The 17,513-nt window shown below is 39.6% G+C and overlaps 1 protein-coding gene across 1 annotated transcript in view; it reads left to right on the plus strand.

Moving 5' to 3' along the window:
• Window positions 1-10,414, plus strand: part of TUB (TUB bipartite transcription factor) — a 54,420-nt gene extending 44,006 nt beyond the window's left edge. Inside the window, exons 10-12 of the mRNA XM_084207928.1 lie at window positions 3,857-3,955; window positions 4,328-4,499; window positions 4,914-10,414. Coding sequence (XP_084064054.1) covers window positions 3,857-3,955; window positions 4,328-4,499; window positions 4,914-5,047 — 405 coding nt within the window. The 3' untranslated portion in view covers window positions 5,048-10,414. The remainder of the gene's footprint in view (window positions 1-3,856; window positions 3,956-4,327; window positions 4,500-4,913) is intronic.
• Window positions 10,415-17,513: the final 7,099 nt, after the last annotated feature.

A 17,513-nucleotide genomic window follows, 5' to 3' on the forward strand; every position in this document is an offset into this window, starting at 1 on the left:
GAGAGCCATCCCTTCCTTGCAAAGTGCTGGAAGTTCTGAAGGAGGGCAGTATTAGCTGCCAGCATGTTCTCTTCCTGCTGCTTAGGATGCAGTTTTAATGTGGCAGATGAGCAGATGTATATCCCTCCCTTCCTGTTGGATTTGAAATTCTGAGAATTTCCAAAAACTCAGCTTGCAGGATTTAAAACAAGACTCCAGGTTTTGAGGTCACTTTTACTGAAGTCTCAGCAGAAGCCTAGCAGAACATACATGTTTATTAAAGGTAGTTTTACTGGTTTATATAGGATGGCATTCCCTGGAGCCAGGCAACTAATCTGGTGGGAACTGGAAATGCAAAAAGAAAACCAAAGCAAATTAAAAAAAAGTTAAATATTGAGAAATTTAGGCATTGCTTAACTCAACAACAAACAATACTTGAATGATGAACAATACCAAATAAAAGGCTGTTGTGGTCAGCAGAGGTAATTAGAAGTATAGGTGTTGGAAAGAGCCAAACCATAGCCACTGTTTGGAAAATGGGGCTGAGATAAGCTGCTTTTATATGTCTGTAATCAGCAGTTTGAAATGGGTACATTTGTATAAGAAAATTACTTGTTCCATTGATATTTTGGTACTAATGGAGAAAGGCAGCAGGCTTGCAGGTGTCCTGTGGCCAGAGGACAAAAGGAAATTGGAATTGTATTTCATTTCAAACTAGCCAGGTTTGCTAAAGTGAGATTATTGTTCCTGGCTACAGCAGAACCAGAGCAGAGAGTGCCAGGAAGAGCAGAGCTGAAACACCCTTGTCCTAAGGCAGTCTTTTAATTCCTGCCCTGAGATTTCCCCTGCAGCAAAAGCTATAAAAACAATACTTTGAAAGCACCACTATGCCTCTCACTGTCCCTCAGCTCATCTGAGCAAGTACCCATGTGGAGATCAAGCTGTACCCAACTTACTGAGCATGACCTGCTTAATCATCTCAGCAGGTGTAATTTATAAAGGCAGAAACTGGTGCTGCATCTGTGGCTGACTGTGGGATAAATGTGGTGAGGGCTCTCTTTGGGAGCTCACCTTGAGATGTGTTTCAAGCAACAGGATCAGAGCTAGGCAAGGTCAGAGTTTCCTCAGGTGCTGTTGACCACTTTTACTGTCCTTGTGTTGGTGGCCCAGCATATTAATAAACCTGCAGCAGCACCTAATGGCTGATTGCAGAATCGTTGGCAAAATTTATCCAGCAGCAGTGAGGAGCAACTGTGCCACTGGCAGCAGGGTTTTCTGTGAGGATTTTCAGGATTTTCTGATCCATAGGATCTCTCAGTTCAATTTGTGTCCGATTCCAGGCAGTGAGCTCAGCTGATAGATGCTCTGAGGTGTTGCTCAGGTTTCAGTACAGTACAGTAGACTCTGTGTTCCTACTCAGGCCGCAATCACTTGGATTGTGCTCCTCCAGTGTTATGGGTTCTGTGAGCTGGGCCTTCCTTGGAATGGTAATTTCTACGGTAAATATTAAGGACAAGGCACAGCTGTGTGAAACAATCCCAGGAGGGGAAGTGGCTGCAAGAAAATGGGGGTGATAAAATCATAAAATGGTGAATCTCCTGGGAGCTGCTGGGATATTCACCTTGCTGCTTTCATCATAGCAGCTATTGCCACTAAAACAACGTGCTTACATAATTATTTGAAAGTATGCAATATTCTAAAGGCAGGCCTGGGGAGAGGCTCTTGCAGCCCAGTTTATTGTGAGGCTGACTGGATGGGCTAAGGCAGAGATTGCAGCAATCCTGGGCTAAGTCCTGAGCTGATAAAAATCATTGGTGTCCTGGTTGAGTCAGTAGGGCTCTGCCAGTGAACAATATTTGTGTTCCTTTGTAAACCAAGACTGTCAGTGGCATTAAAATGATGTGAAATCAGAATTTGGTTTATGTTCCCCTAATAATACCCTTTGTAGTCTTAAATTTCCACACACAAAAGAGTGGAGGAGGGAAATAAAAGAGAAGCAGGGAATGAAGCAGGAGGTGAGGCAATTTTAATCATTTTCCTCACATATTCCATGTTTATATAATTTCAGTTTGGCACTGTAAGTTTAGCAAAAGGGTAGCATTTGCCCGCTCAGTGTGTGCTAATTGGTAATGATGGTAATGTGCAACTAGTTACCATTCTCTTATCATGTGCCAGAGGTACCAATTTCAGTGTTTCTGAGTAAACCCAAAGAATATAGTCCTGTTTTTTTCCTCTGCTTGTTGGGAGGGAAGTGATTCAGCACTATTATTTAATTTTACCTTCAACAATGTCTTCAACCAGTCAGCATCTAAATTAATTATGTATAGCAGAACTGCAGCTTGAGGAGAAGAAAAGCTTGTAAGGCATAGCAGAGAAGCCCAAAATTGTCAGTACTTACTGGAAAATAAGCACAAGCATGAATCTTTTCTTAGAACTTGTCCTCTGCTGAGCTGAGTCTCTCCTACTTATAAAATCTGCTGGCAGTCATATCAGTTTTCATCTTGCCATGATGCAGAACCAACTGAACTGATAACACGTTTTACTCTGCCAAAGGAGGGGACATAAATGATTCAGAAAAGAGGCAGAATCTTCCCATTAATGTGTAGAGTTAGGAAGATATATGAATATGCCTGGATTGCTTCAGGAGCATGCAGTAAAATAATCCAGTAGAATTTCTCTTGTATGCATGCAAATCTTTAATGAGTTGTGGAAAATCTCCAGATGATTTGCTGGAACAGGCAAAGTTATTTCAGAGGTCGTATGATGGCAAAGCTGCAGGTATTTTGGGTGGGTATTTTCAGATGTCTCCAGTGGGTTGAGATGCATGGACTTTTGCTTGCAAAAGTAGAGGTGTTTTAATAAGTTTAGTGTTCCATGAAATCAGGACATTTCAATTAAAAATGTAAAAGCAGAGACTGCTGAATTTGTCACTTTTAAGTATCCCTGTGGTAAAACCACAGCAGCTGGAGCCTAGGGGTATCTGGTTCTTGGCATCTTGTGGTATGTTGCTGGGAACAATGGGAATGTTCTTCCTGAGATTCCTTAGTGCATCTCCAAAGCCCTTCATTTAAGTTTGGCAGATAGGGAAAAAAATACATGTGACTGAAAAAAGCGATCACAAAACATGAGAAGTTGGACTTCAAGGTGTCACTGCTTCATCCACTGGGTTAATGCTAAAATTGGGTTTTACTGGAAAATATTGCTCTTTACTTTTTCTGGTTTTCTTGTGAAAAGCTGGTCAGGAAAGCATCAGATCACTTTTAATGGAAGAATTTTTATTTTCCATTGATTTATTTTTGCTGCCCATGTGGTTTCTTTACTTTCCCCATCTTCACAGCTAGAAAATTTGCCATTATGCTAATGTGTTTGGTTTTTTTTTACCGTGGTCATCTCTAAGCAAACTTTAAAAACCACAGCACAGCTATCAGATGTTCTGACTAGCATTTTGTTTGCTTTTGTGCTGGCCCTGGAATAAATGGAGCTGATCCCATATATTTAGTTTTGTCTCGCATCAAAATGTGTGACTGCATTTTATGATTTTTAAATTGCAACTACTTTATTTTGGGATATAGCAGTAGCCAAGCAATCTGGTTAATTCATATCCTTTCTTAACAAAAGGATTTTAAAAAAATTATATTAAGGTTGCTGGCAGCCAGTGTTAGGAGTGTTTTTGGAAACTTCTCTATTTCCATTTTTCCTGTTGTCGGAGCTTCTAAGACAAAGCTAGAATGTTTGGCAGTGCCAATGAAGGTGGGAGTTTCAAGATGTTTTTTGAGTTGACTAACAAACAAATTCTGCGCTGCCACAGTGTCTCACTGCTGAAAAAATTAACTTTAAAAATAAAGAGCATGATGAAATCTTTTCTAAACATTTTTAGGAAACAAATGTCCTGGGATTTAAAGGACCTCGTAAAATGAGCGTGATCATACCAGGAATGAATATGGATCATGAAAGAGTTTCCATCAGACCACGAAATGTAAGTCTTACCAGCAGCCAGCACTAAAAATTACTTGAATTCTTTTTCAGGTAGAGTTGGGGTTTTTTATTTGCATTTCTGAAGGTCTAGAAGTTAATAAAATGGTATTCAAACAATTGCAGAATAATGGGATGTGAGTCTACTTCTGTGACTCACAAAAGCTCTACAAATAAAGTATTTTGATAACAAAAAGTACAACTAATATTTATCAAACTGTGGAAATGACTCAGATGCAGATTTCAGTTTCATTCATTGAAGTTGTTTTGAGGGTTTATTCTTTGGGCCAGGATTGATGAATTTTTTCTTCCCTGTTAATGTATTTTTTGTCACGTGAGCGTGTTAACCTGAAGCGTGTATCTGTGGTGTGTGCAGGAACACGAGACACTTCTTGCAAGGTGGCAGAACAAAAACACAGAGAGTGTCATTGAGCTGCACAATAAAACCCCAGTCTGGAATGATGACACCCAGTCCTATGTTCTGAACTTCCACGGTCGAGTCACCCAGGCCTCGGTGAAGAACTTCCAAATTATCCATGATAATGATCGTAAGTAGAGCTCTCTGCCTGTAAGTGTAGGAACAGCACTGTGTGCACAGGCTGGGAGGGATTCTGCCCTCACAGTTGTCATCTGAGCAGCTTTAATTGAGATCTGTATAAGAGGCTTCAACAGTCTATACAGAAGCCATCGTCTCCCTGTTCTTGCAAAAAGCACTTTTTATATGTGTCTTTTTTTTTGACACTAACAAGTCTTGCAACCCTTTATCACTCAAGCTGTCCCTGCTTCTCGCTCTGCTATCAGCACACCCACTTGCATGAATAAGTGCTGTGAAGTTTGATGAGTGAGCATGTTTGGGTGGTATTTCCTTGCTCTGGGACAGAGGGTAGGGTAGGATGCCTACTAATTTAGTGAGGGCTGCAAACAACAGTAAAGCTTTTTGCCTTTCCTGACCTTTCTGGCAGCTGACTACATCGTGATGCAGTTTGGCCGCGTGGCTGAGGACGTGTTCACCATGGACTACAACTACCCAATGTGTGCACTACAAGCCTTTTCCATTGCCCTTTCCAGTTTTGACAGCAAGCTGGCTTGTGAGTAAAGGGGCGTGGGTGAGCATCCTCTCAAAGGAAGCAGTTTGCCATATGATTCCCAATTCCTGCTGGTGTCGCTTATGGTCCATACTAAAAAGGTCAGGGAAAAATACAGTTGTGAAGGACCACTCTTGTTGCTGAAGAGAAAGTAAAAGGAATCTTCTAAAAATTCAGGACATTCAGGAAATTATATTTTCCTTTTTTTTTCTGTCATATCTTTCTGGAAGTGACATCAAGTTTTTGTAAATAGGAGTTGTCTCTCATGTCCCTGGTTATGTTATGGATGTGTGCCATGATGTACTGTACCGTGGCTCCAGTAGCACCATGACAGTGGTGTCTTTTTTAAAAATCCAGAAAGGGCGTGAGCGCTCCAAAAGTTTCTTTTTACATTTAAGAATCATTCCGAGGCTGCAATCGTACTTCAAGGTTGCATTCCTGCATCAACTAATCAGAGCTTCACATCATTCAACATAAGAGAAAGATGAGGAAAAAAAGATGCACTTTTTTTTTTTTTTTTTTTTTTGGATTGTGCAAGGATCTCATGTAGTATAAAGCCAAGTCTGAAGGTTGAAAACCTCTACTGGACTGAACTTGATGCATTGCTATTGTACATGTAGTAGGGCGTGATGAATTTTAATTGCAGTAGGAGGAAATGGAGAAGTGGAAAGCACAAAATAATGTTGCACAAGTCACTTGAATTCTAAGCTGTCATTATGTTTTAACATCTACATGCTTTTTAATTTGTTTCAAATGGAAATGTATTTGCAGTACAGAAAGGGAAAAGGAAAACATCTCGATGCCAAGAAAGCATAACTTATGTTGGATTTGGCATTTCATGGGCTGGGAATTTATATCCTTGTATTGCTGTGGTAATTCTAACACATATTTTGTATGAAGTGATATAAACAATTGGATAAAGGCACTCTGCAGAGAGTCTTATTATTTTGAACAGGCTGTGTAAAGCTGAGGAAGGTAAATGGAAATATTTTATTAAATTTGTCTGGCCTTTTGAGCTTTTACAATTTGTTGATCACATTTTTTGAACTTTGAGCAACAACCACTTTTCATATTTATTTCCCCTTGTAAGAATGCTTGAAATCGATTGAAACTGTGTATGTTGTTCTCTGATGTAAACGTGCCAGCTACTGAGCTAAATCCTTCTAGGCAAATCTAGTGTATGCTGCATACAAATGAGACACTGGCAGGACACAGAATAGCTTAAAATAGTGCAGATTTAGCGTCTCCATTTTTCTGATCTATCTGGAATATACAAACAAATACCATTTCAAAACAAAACACAAGCAAAGAACAAGCCATGGTTATCTTCTCTCCTGAACATTTCAAAAGCCAGGAGCTGCAACTCTCGAAAGCACATTGTAAAAATAATGGTCACACATCTTTAAAGATAATGGTCTTGCTGCCATTTTCTGTGCAATGTTGTCCAGAATGGCACACAGAGTAATAGAATTTATATGTTCACCAGAAGGGTGTGGAAATGTGAGTGAAATAGTAGCTGTGTTTTATACTACATGTATTCAGGCCCTCCTTTTTGTTCCTTGTAAACTCTTGCACTGCACAACCAGAGATTATGTAATGTAAAAATGAGATAAAATCTGACTGTCTCATAGTTGACAGGCCCTTTCTGACTGTAGGGGACAGGCCATAAAGCTCACCTTAAGGTTGTGCCATTTGGACTGAATTATTTCAACTAATAAAAGAAATACGCTCTCTTCACCTTTGCCTTCAGCTCTCCTTCCCAGTATACAGACAAAGGAAGTTCAGATAAGAGATGAAAATAAATAATTACCAGGATTTTTTCTAAACTTTTAAACAATTTATGGGAAGAAAGTCTGCTGGCTTTAAAAAGTATTTTGTTGATAGACTCAGCACGTCAAATATTCTCTTTAATTAACAGGAAGCTCTGTCTTTTTTTCCCCCCCTCATCTTTTTGCAAGGAGCTTTTCCATGCAGTGGAATAAAATGGAAAGCCACCTTTTGTTTGAGAGAAACGAGCATCAGTTCCCTCCATGAATGATTGAAGTGCTGAGTCATGAGCTGCAGGGTGATACTTTGCCTTTGCTCATGGGCGCTTTGTTTTTCTCTGTAGCTAGTGGTTTCCCACAATTTCACATCCCCATCTGTGATCTCACTTTGGATTTAACAGAGAAGGCCCTTAGGCCTTTGCTTACCTCATCTCAGCCTTTGAAAACTAGCTCCAGTGATCACCAGAATTTTGTGTTTGGACTACTGCAAAACCAGTCAGGAATTCCCAGTGCTGTTATTTAGGTGTGATGTGGATTTGAAGAGCTCTGCAGCATGGGAATGGCTGAATCTGCATGGCTTGAATTCTGTGCCTTGCCAGTTACACTCTAGAGCCTGAGAAAGTGGCACCTGACACAGTTTTCTGCCTCTGTCCCTGCACAAGACTGTGTCAAAGGAACTCAGTGTCTCGTGGTGCAAATACACAATCTGCTGGCTTCAGTGGTGGAGCAGCTTTAGGAAGGGTTATTTTTAACCCAGATCATAACAATGGTCCGACTCACATCATGACCCCCCAGGGAACTGGCACAAAAGGAAACTCATGTGCAGTGAACTCCTGCTCAAGGGTGAGAATGAGGAGCTGGGGAAAGGCTGCAAGTTCAGCTTCTTGGGACAATTCTTCTGCCAGCACATTGTGTAACTTCACTCTCACTGCATGTTCTTCCCAGCCAGGTATTTTTTTTTAACCTGTAACCATGCCAGGAGGAAAGTGGTGACTCAAATTCCCATCATCTTAACAGAGTCTGACAGGGCCATCAGCCAACGAGCTGCTGAGGGAAAAACTCCCCACAATAAATGGAGGTCACTAGAGGGGGATGTTAACCTGGGACTAGGAACAAGGAACTCTCATTAAATCTGGTTCTGTTAGAACAGGATTTGCTCCCTTTGCCAAAACCCTAATTCCTCACTATTGCTGAGCATGGTACTGCGTTTGATTCACTCAGCCTTCACCGTCTGCTCCGGAAGCAGTTTCAACCATTCATTTTGCATATAGAGAATTTCTGATGGATAATTTTTGCTGGATATTTTCTGGTAAAGGTCACATGCAAAGTGATGCCACAAGCTTTCCAGCACATCTCTAAATTTTGTCCTCCTAACTTGGAAAAGTCAAACCAAGTTCTGTCATACCTGAAATTACATTTTCCTCACGAAGTCACTAATAAAATTTTGGTCCTAGTAAGTATTTTCAGAGACACATGCACACTGAAGTAACCAAGGAGTAATTAGTGGTACACTCCTTTTAGTAACTTCTGCTGGGCCTGCATTCAGTGTGCAGCAGGGCATAACCTTGTTATTCAGTGTGATAAAGAATAGAATGGCCCCAAGCTGTGTATTTCCTTCACACAGTCTTAGTGGATGTTTGGATATGGTAGATTTAATGTTATTTAAAATCCCAATATTGATGATTTTTTGCATCTGCTGTTGATTTTGGCAGAGTTGTAAACAAACTCCTTGCCTGAATTGCTTATGGGCAAATGCTGCATGCTTTAATGAGAGTTCTTAATCTAACTTGTCACTCTGTTTACATCAAACAGTTTCTTCCTGGCCCTTTATCTAATTTTCTTCATCTCTGATGTTCTGTTCCTTCTCATTCTCTTTACAATTCCTTTATCTGCTCTTCAAGGATGTGCAGCTCAAAAGTGTTTGACAATATTGCTGAGTGATCTCTCCACATATGAATAATGCCTTTGGTGCACATTCAGTGATGCTCCTACAATAGAAGCCTTATCAGAGGGGCGAATTTGGCCCTTTGGCTTTTCAGTAGAGTAAATTAACACATTAAAAGGTAGCAGATAAAAAAGCTTGCCTAAAATATAATCAGAATTTTTCTCAGTAAACATTCAGTTTCCAAAGCATAGGTTGCAAATCAATGAGCAGAGCTATCCACAAGCCTAGAGGCAGGCTGTTAGATTCCCTTTGTAGTGCTGCTTTATTTTTCCTTTTTTTTTTCCAAAACGTTGGAAGTGATTTTGTGAGCTGAATTGTGTTGGTGCCCTAAAATAGTTTATTTTTTAGAAGCTAGGCATCACTCTGTTCCTTTTGTAGGATAATATATGGCACATAAATCAGTAATGTCATAGGCTCTTGTTATAAATTCTGCAGTTAAGAAATCAGTGAGAATGGTTTTGTAATAATTACTGGGCAAATCTCTTGCTATTCAAGTTGCCTTACAATAGTGCTGGAGTTCCCAGCTGGCTGTCCTCATGAGGTCCTAGCACTGAAGGAGCTGGAGTGAAAAGGGCTCTGTAATGAAATCTGGTGGCTGCACAATTGAAAAATATTATTGTGGAGTCAAATGACACCACAGAGTTTTATCAGTCATGGGGAACCAATGCCATCAATTCAAACTTTCTGAGGTTTTGCTCCCTTGTGGTGAACAAAGGAGGGGCTTTAAACAAGCAGAGACACCAGTGAGCTCTCTAAAAGTATTGGGCATTAGACCTACTTTTCTGCTGTTAAAATCTTACCCCTACCTGGGTGATGCCCTTTAAAAAAATCAGAAAATCAATCCAGCCCTTACTATGGAAAATCACTCTCAGTTCTTGTGTCATAGCTTTTTACAAATTTTTATTATTAATTAATTTTTGATTTCACATAAGGTTAAAACAAGGATGGGGAAAGAAGATTTTTTGCCCTGAAGGGATGGTGAATCTAGACCAATATCAGATTATTTTGTCTTTGTTTATTGTACTAGGACAAGAGAGGGGGTTGCCTGGTGTTCTGGGCAGAGAAGGTTTCTCCTAATGTATTGCAGGTGTCTGAGGGAAGATTTTGGGTTTGATCCTGTGACATTCTAACTACTTGCCCCATACTATCCCATTGCTCTCCTAAAACATAATTTGTGAGATTTTTTTCCTGCTTTTACAGAAGCCTGTGCTCACCAATCAGGTATCTTTGCTCGGCAATTAAGGACAGCACAGCGGTCACCTTTATTAGAATTATGGGCTGATGACTCAGATTTCTCAAAAGGCCTCATTTTGATTACTAGAATGAAGTAGTTTTAAACATATAAATCTTGCAGTAGAGTTAATCTAACTGTAGGTGCAGGCTTCTCTTGTATGTGCTACTTAATGAAATCAGGTTCCTGTTGTTCCTCATGTACAAAACGTACCTTCCAGGGTTCTGCTCTGTAAGTGTTTGAAATTAATTATGTAGTTATTCTTCAGTTCTTTTTGTTGTTCGCCAAGGAACTAAGAAAAGAATTTGCACAACTATTTCAATGCTTTGGTGTTTTGCTATGAACTATAGCTCAGTAGCTGATACTCACAAATGCCTGTATATTGGATGAAAATGCATTAAAACTTATTTTGTATGTTGTATTTTATTTAACTGCCTATACATTTTCGATTCCCCTTTTTCAGTAAGGGTATGTTTATCTATTCCTTTTCTGAGAGATTTGAATTGAGTGGCTTTCCCAAAACTCTTTAATGGAACCAGTACTCTGGTTTGAGGACACTGTTCAGAAAAATTATGTGTACATTTTTGAGAGAAAACCTTCCCCATTCACATCATAATTGGATTATACAATAACACTGGAAGCTTATCATGGTTTTATTGAAGTCTGCAGTGGCAGTTTGAAAATAACTCTGACAAAAGCTTGTTAAGCACATGGACTGTAACAAAATCCTGCTTGAGAGTCAGAACCTCACAAGTACCTGGAATACTTATGATCTATTCTGTGCTTGGGTACAGGCAAAAAAAAAGTCCTGAAGAGTCAAAATCTGTGTTAAAGTCAACACAGTCTTCTGTGCTGACTCAACACAGGCCTGGGGATGGGGTCACCTGGGATTTAACCCCAACAGAGTGTCTGACTTTGTGCAAATCTTGGAACCTCTTTGTGCCTCAGTTCCAATGAGTTGAATGGAACTCCTGGGTTTTGGCCTGGCTGTGTCCATCTCTGTTCCGCTGAGAGGATTTCCAGGAGTGCTTTCAGGCTGGTGGATGACAGGTGGTCTTGCTGTGCTCAGAACTCAATTTAATGCTCCCTGAACCAAAATATGAAGTTTTCTGCTGCCTATATAGAAACCACATAACTAATCAATCTCTTAGGATCAAATCTTGATGCTGTTGAATTCTTGTCAATAATTTAAGTGAGGCTTCAAATTTTTACCTTGTGTTATTTTTGGTTACTAAAAGTGCAGAAAAAAACAGTAAGGACAAACCATCTGTTACACTATTCCTTCTGACAGTGTGTGTTGTTGGTTGTGTTTTACTTCCCAGCATCTGTTGTTTTAAAACTATAATTCCTGAACACATTACAGAGGTTCACCTAATGCAATCACCGATTTATGCTTTTATGTAGCAAACTGGGACACTTGGCAGTTGTGCTGCAAATTGCCTTTTTGTATTTTTGTTTGCTTTTTTCCTTTCACTTGGATGTGACTCTGTTGTTCAGAACTATTGTTACTGCCCACTTTGACTCTGTCATGCACATCTGATTTAAAAACAATGAGCCTCATGAGTTCTGACTACCTTTATACTCAGCTGGGATGTTTACAGTGTTTCTCACATTTTACCCTGCATCTGTGGCTTCTTACCGAGGCTGTCCCAGTTGGTACAATGCCATTAGAAGTGTCAGTAATTTATGAAGTGTAAGAGCAATTCTCAAAGTAACAGAATGTAATTTATAAACATTTTTATAAATTTTAACATTAAAATTTAGCTAGGTTTAATGCCTACCGTTTGGATGAAATTGCAAGGAGATTATTTGTTCAAAATTTTCTTTCCTTAAGCTTGGTTTGAACCTTGAGCTTGCATTTAGGAGATATAGGAAGCTTTAGTAAACTTCTGATCCTGCAGCTCCATGCAGATTGCCAGACTGTGACTGCAGCAAGCTGTCAGTGTGATGAGGACACACTAGGTGATGAGAATTCCAAAGTCCTGGCAAGAGTGCACTTCTTAATTCTCTTAAGCACACTTGGACATCGCGTAGAAAATCATGTACCTTTCCTATATTGACTTACCAAATAACAGCAGGAATATTTTCACTCCCTCTGAATTTCAAATTCTTTTTTTTTTTTTTTTTTTAAGGCCTACTATCTAGGTAAGTGTAATCTTAACATTTAGTCTTGATGTGCTGGAAAATTACATCATGTGATCACTTATTTTTATTTTGCCAGTGCAGAAAATCTCATCAGCACATGAAATCAGAGTGTGTTGGGTGGGCTTTGGACACTGCTCATAGAATCAGAAAGGTTGGAAAAGATCTCCAAGATCATCCAGTCCAGCCTTTGATGTTCAGTGTTCAAAAAAGTTTATGAGCCCTGGCACCTCACAGCAAGAGGTCTTCATTCCAGTCTGGGTCAGCAGAAGATAACCCAGTTATTACCATCCTGTTCTCTTCCCTAGGGAGAATATCCCAGCCTTCTAGAAGTAGAACTTTGTTGATCCTGATGTGTCTTTAAATATTACAGCATTTTTTAGCTATTTTAAAAACGTTTTCCAAGATGTGGTTTAAGCTCAAATAAAATAGTCTTTCAAGTAGTTAGAGGTGTACCAAGTAGGCTTGGTTGAGAGGCAGCTGTTTTTTCCAGCAATTTCCTCAGCTGTTGTATGAGCAGAGCATGATAGTCCTGCTGGAAAAAACATAACATAGCTATTATATTATATCTATCTATCTGTCTATCTCAGCATATTATATAATAATATGCTTTCCTTGGGTTTTGCCTAATGATGCTGCTGGTTTGTGCACCACAACTTTTCTTTCTGAAGGGTAGAATCTCCAGTACTAAAAACAAATAGAGCCCTGTTTTCTAGTAAAGGCTCTGCCTCATTTCCTGCTGCCTTACATGTGGTTTGGTATTTGTTACTAAAAATATAAACTTTCATCCAAGAAAAAACCAGGATTTCTAGACAAAATCACTGATACTTAGTGCTGTATGCCTGGATTGGCAGAAGGCTTTTTTTGCCAACCAGAATTGTTATTATCCCTTACTGTTCCAGCTGTTGCCATGGGTGAGCACAAGGAGTCAGAGGGTCTCAATTTTGAACTTCATCCTGAAGAGTAAACTGTTTCACATTAGAATACTGGAAAACCAAACCATGTAACTAGAGAGTTTTCATCAGGCAATTAAGTTGCACTGAAATTGAATTTTATGCTAATTAATTTATGAGAATGACCACAAACAAACATGGGAACGCTGAGAAAATGTCAGGAACTGAAAAGTTGCAAAATATTTAAATCAAGCCCACTGAGTTTTCCTAAGTAAAAAAGAAAAACAAAAACAAAAAACCCAACAAAAACTAATGAGGCTGTATTTCATTCCTAATTGTATTTAGTTAGGGATTCAGTGTTTTATAATGTAGGCTGAAAAGAAATTCTGTGTACTGTTAATTCTAACTTCTGTTTTAAAGTAGGGCTGCAGCAGTGATGTGTACTCTTACAAGATTTCTAACAGTGTCACCTCAAAAAGCTGATTGTGGAATATAGCTCTAACTGAGCAATTCTCAAGAGTTACTGAGTCCAGTGATACTATGACAAGGTTTTTACTGGTTTTCTTTTCCTTCCAAAAAAAACCCCTAACCTGTTTTCAAAAGCACCATTTATTCTGTTTTTTTGGACTACATTGCACAAGTCCATGAGGTTGAATTCCTGTTTGGTTTCACTTTAAACACTTTCTTGCAGGTGGTAGATGCTTTTCAGCTTCTTGGTAATCTGTGTTACTGGAATTCCTTCTTTTTCTTTAAGTTCCCTGATTTATTTTTTTTCCACCCCATCTATAACCTTCTCTTCTTTCAAACATGTGCAGGTTTTTCCATATGGGGACACTCCAGAGCACTAAGTCAGTGAAAGCTCTATAAAGTCAATATCTGTGAATTAAAGTGTGTTAAATCCCTGTGTATATGTTCTCATTTTGAAGTAGGGTGGCCTTCAGTTCTGGTTACATAATCTTCCACCTGGGTATTCATCAAGTTGGGCAGTTCAAGGTCGTTGGGGAATTTTAAAGTGCTGACCAGGTTTCAGACCAAGCCGTGGTGAACATGGAAAGGGATTCACCCCTCTGCACTCTCAAGGTGGCACTTAGGACTTACTGTATCACATATTTGGGCCTCTTGAACTGTACCTCAAAGCTCAGCACCTGCACAGTAGAGGCCACATTTCCCAACTCCTGTTTTCCTAGTGCAGTAGTTTTTAGCACTCTCTGATTTATTGCCACCTGGATGATGAATTTAAGCTTCCTGACAACAGTGTGCTTTCAGCTTGGGATGTTGTGGCTGCCAGGATGCTTTACTAGTGTAGCAGAGCTTGACTCTGGGAGTGTGATGTAAATGATGCCCGTAGAACTAGGTTTATTTACAGTGCCCATCAGAGGGTATGCTTGTTTCTCAGAAAATAATCTTCCTTTCTCTTTTTCTTCTTCATTTCTGTCTGCCTGGATCTGGAGGATGAGAGCCCCTCTTAGCATTCATGCAAGCCATGTCAGAAAGCACACAGAGCGGGTTTCTCGCGGAGCCATGCAGCTCTCACACGCTCGCTGTCACCCTGCTCTGTCACAGTGCATGTTTGTCCCCGTGTGCTGTCCCCTACCCCGTGTGTCTGTCACCAGTCAGAGGACACGGCTGCAGAGACCTGCATGGAGGCTTAGCAGAGAAAAAGCTGAACCGAAGCCATTAAATCACAGCTCTCCCAATCCTGAAGAAAGAGCTCCTCCTGAAGGCAAAAACCGGACCTGAGGCTCTTTCAGTAACCTGAACTTCCCTTGTGCTCACACTGCATTTCAGAAGAGAACACCTTTTTGTTACACTTGCACTATTTTGAGCCCTAAGCCCAGAAAAAGGCAGCACAGAATCCAAGGAGTGCAGTTGCAGAGAAGCAAACCACAGTGCAAACAAGCTCCATTTGCAGATGTGGAGGGAGTCCAGCATGCAGGCTGGGCTGTGGGATGTGCTGGGAATGGCAGGGGGCGATTTCCTGCCAGAGGATGAATGGGCACGCTGCTTGGCACTGCTTGGAGGGAGTCATGGGTTTCAGTGTTCAGTGACAGACTGATGGTCACTGCTTATGTTGTGTTATATTGGTAAGAACTCTGTCCATGCTATTTGTTTCTCATCTAAACTGCTTGATTTCTGTACAGATTTCTTCATGATGTCATTTTCACCCATTTATTTCCATGTCAGGCCTAATCCCAAGCCTGCTGGTGTAACTTGTTTCTTTCTGACTTCTGTTGTGTCTCCATAATGCCCCACTTGTGTGTCTCTGCCAGACTCCTCATGTCTTCTTGTCTTTGTTTAAATGTGTGCTTAACTGGATCACAAAAATTGGGCATTACTGGCATGAACACTTCAGGAAATTGGATTTGGAAAGGAGGCTAAAGTTTGCTCTTACATACATCCCATGAAGACTTGTTGACACTCAGAGGGGGGATCTAGAACATCTGATGGTGAAAATGTTCACCTTTTCCATTAAATGCGCTGCCAAATTCAGTGATGTCAAATGCTGGACAGAGCATTTAGAAAAACAAAACCTTGCCCATGGTTTAAGGGATAAAATAGTGTGGAACTGAACCTGCACAAGAACTAGCAAATCACAGGGAGTTTACCTAAGAAACAAGGTCTGCAAGGAACAAACCTCTTACAGTGGCTTACTGAAAAACATGTATGAAAAAGACAAGTATTGGAGCTTTAATAATTTTTTACTATCTTAAGAGTGTGAACATATTTTCTGATGATTGAAACTAACTTTATTTCAAATTAAAATCCTGTGCTCAGTGACAGGAGAATCAGGTCCTCTGACAGTTGTATGCAAAGTATAAAGGGAATGTACATACATGCCCAGCAGGATTGTCAGTTTCAATTGTGGGATGGGTTTAGTTTATGACATTCCCAACATTTTCTAGGTTTAGATGTGCAAACCCTTGTGCATACACACATAAATATGGATACAGTCTTAAGAAAACTCCTTTGGTGGTATCTTCTTTGCCCTCTGTTCACAGTGACAGCACAAACCATGTTATTAATTTGCCTTGGGGTTAATAATTGCAAAATATCTCTAAAAGAGTCAGTTACTTGAAACCTCTTTTAAAATAATTTTGAACAAGTGATTTTTTTTTCTGCTGAAAAGATTACAAAAAGTTGTTCTCTCTCCTGCTTTCCGTGTGAGTATTTATTACAGAGAGCCATCTGCTTTTCCTTTGAGCAGACTTTTCAGCAGGATTCATCCACACAATGAGCCAATCTCTACCCCGTAATCACAAGACTGGGGCTTTTGTTTCTCCTTTTTGAACAAATTCTAACACTCAAGAGTAGGGAAACAAAACAAAAAATGTCTGTGGAGGATTTTTTGTAATTTGTTGCACCTCTAGAAGTATCTCAGAAAGTACTCTAGAGGTGGTTAATTCTGAGAGTTCCTAGTAGCCACTGAGCTGGTTTGGTATTTTCCAACTCCAACTAATGACAGTCTGAAAGATCCAGTGTTTGGGAGCAGCTGTAGAAATACTCATTTTAGAATATGTTGAGACTGTATCTGCCTGTAAAGAAAAATAACCTTTGTTTCTGACTTGTTTACTTAAACTTCAAGAAGTAGAAAATGTGCTACATGAATGTTTCTGTCCCTAGAAAATGAAGAAGCAGATTAATTATTTTTATTTTAATTTTTTTTTTAATTCCCACAGTAAACATTTTCTGATTCATCTCTTTGCCTTTCTTAAATAAACCGATATTATACAGTAGAATTTGAATATGTTATGGTCTATATTTTCTTTATATTATATGGGGTTTTAAAGAATGGCATATATCAAATTTGACAAAAAATGACCTAATCATGACAACTAATATTTAACCAGACATGTTTTTTCACCATAGCTGTAACCTGTCAGGCTTGTTTGCACACAAGACTGTCTTGGCCTGTTTTGAGTAGCCAGGCATCTCCCTATTTTTCAGACTTTAGAGCATTTTAGATAAACCTGCAAGAATGTGCTTTTGCAAGTTAAATTTTTTTTAAAGAAACTCTTTGGTATTCAGTAGTAAATGTATTTATTTACCACTATGTAAATGAATGATTTTAGTGTTTGTGAATACAGAACACTGTGCAGAAATATTAAACTTACTTTCTTTGAAACAACAATGTCTTTCCCTACCCAATGTCGGAAGCACCTCAATAAATTACTTCCACTGGATATGGAGTTATTTAACATAAGGAGTTTCCAGTGCCATTTAAACTGTAATTTTGCAATTTCCTCTGTCAGGAACAATATGGTTTGGGAAATCTTGCACTTGGGCTGGTGTTTGATCCCAGCAGAGAGGAGGAGTGGTCTGTGAGCACTATCTAAGCCATCCCAGGAAGATCACTGAGAAAAAGGAGAGGTGTCTATTTGCTCTTTAGGAATCTGTGCCCCCCCAAAAAATGATGAAGTTCCAAAGCTGAGAAGAATCACTTGACCAGACCAACCTTTCCAGTTTTGTTTGGGATGCTCAGTCTGTCTGATCTGGTGTTAA

The sequence above is a fragment of the Fringilla coelebs genome (genome assembly GCF_963513975.1).
Source record: "Fringilla coelebs genome assembly, chromosome: 6".
Lineage (NCBI taxonomy): Eukaryota > Metazoa > Chordata > Aves > Passeriformes > Fringillidae > Fringilla > Fringilla coelebs.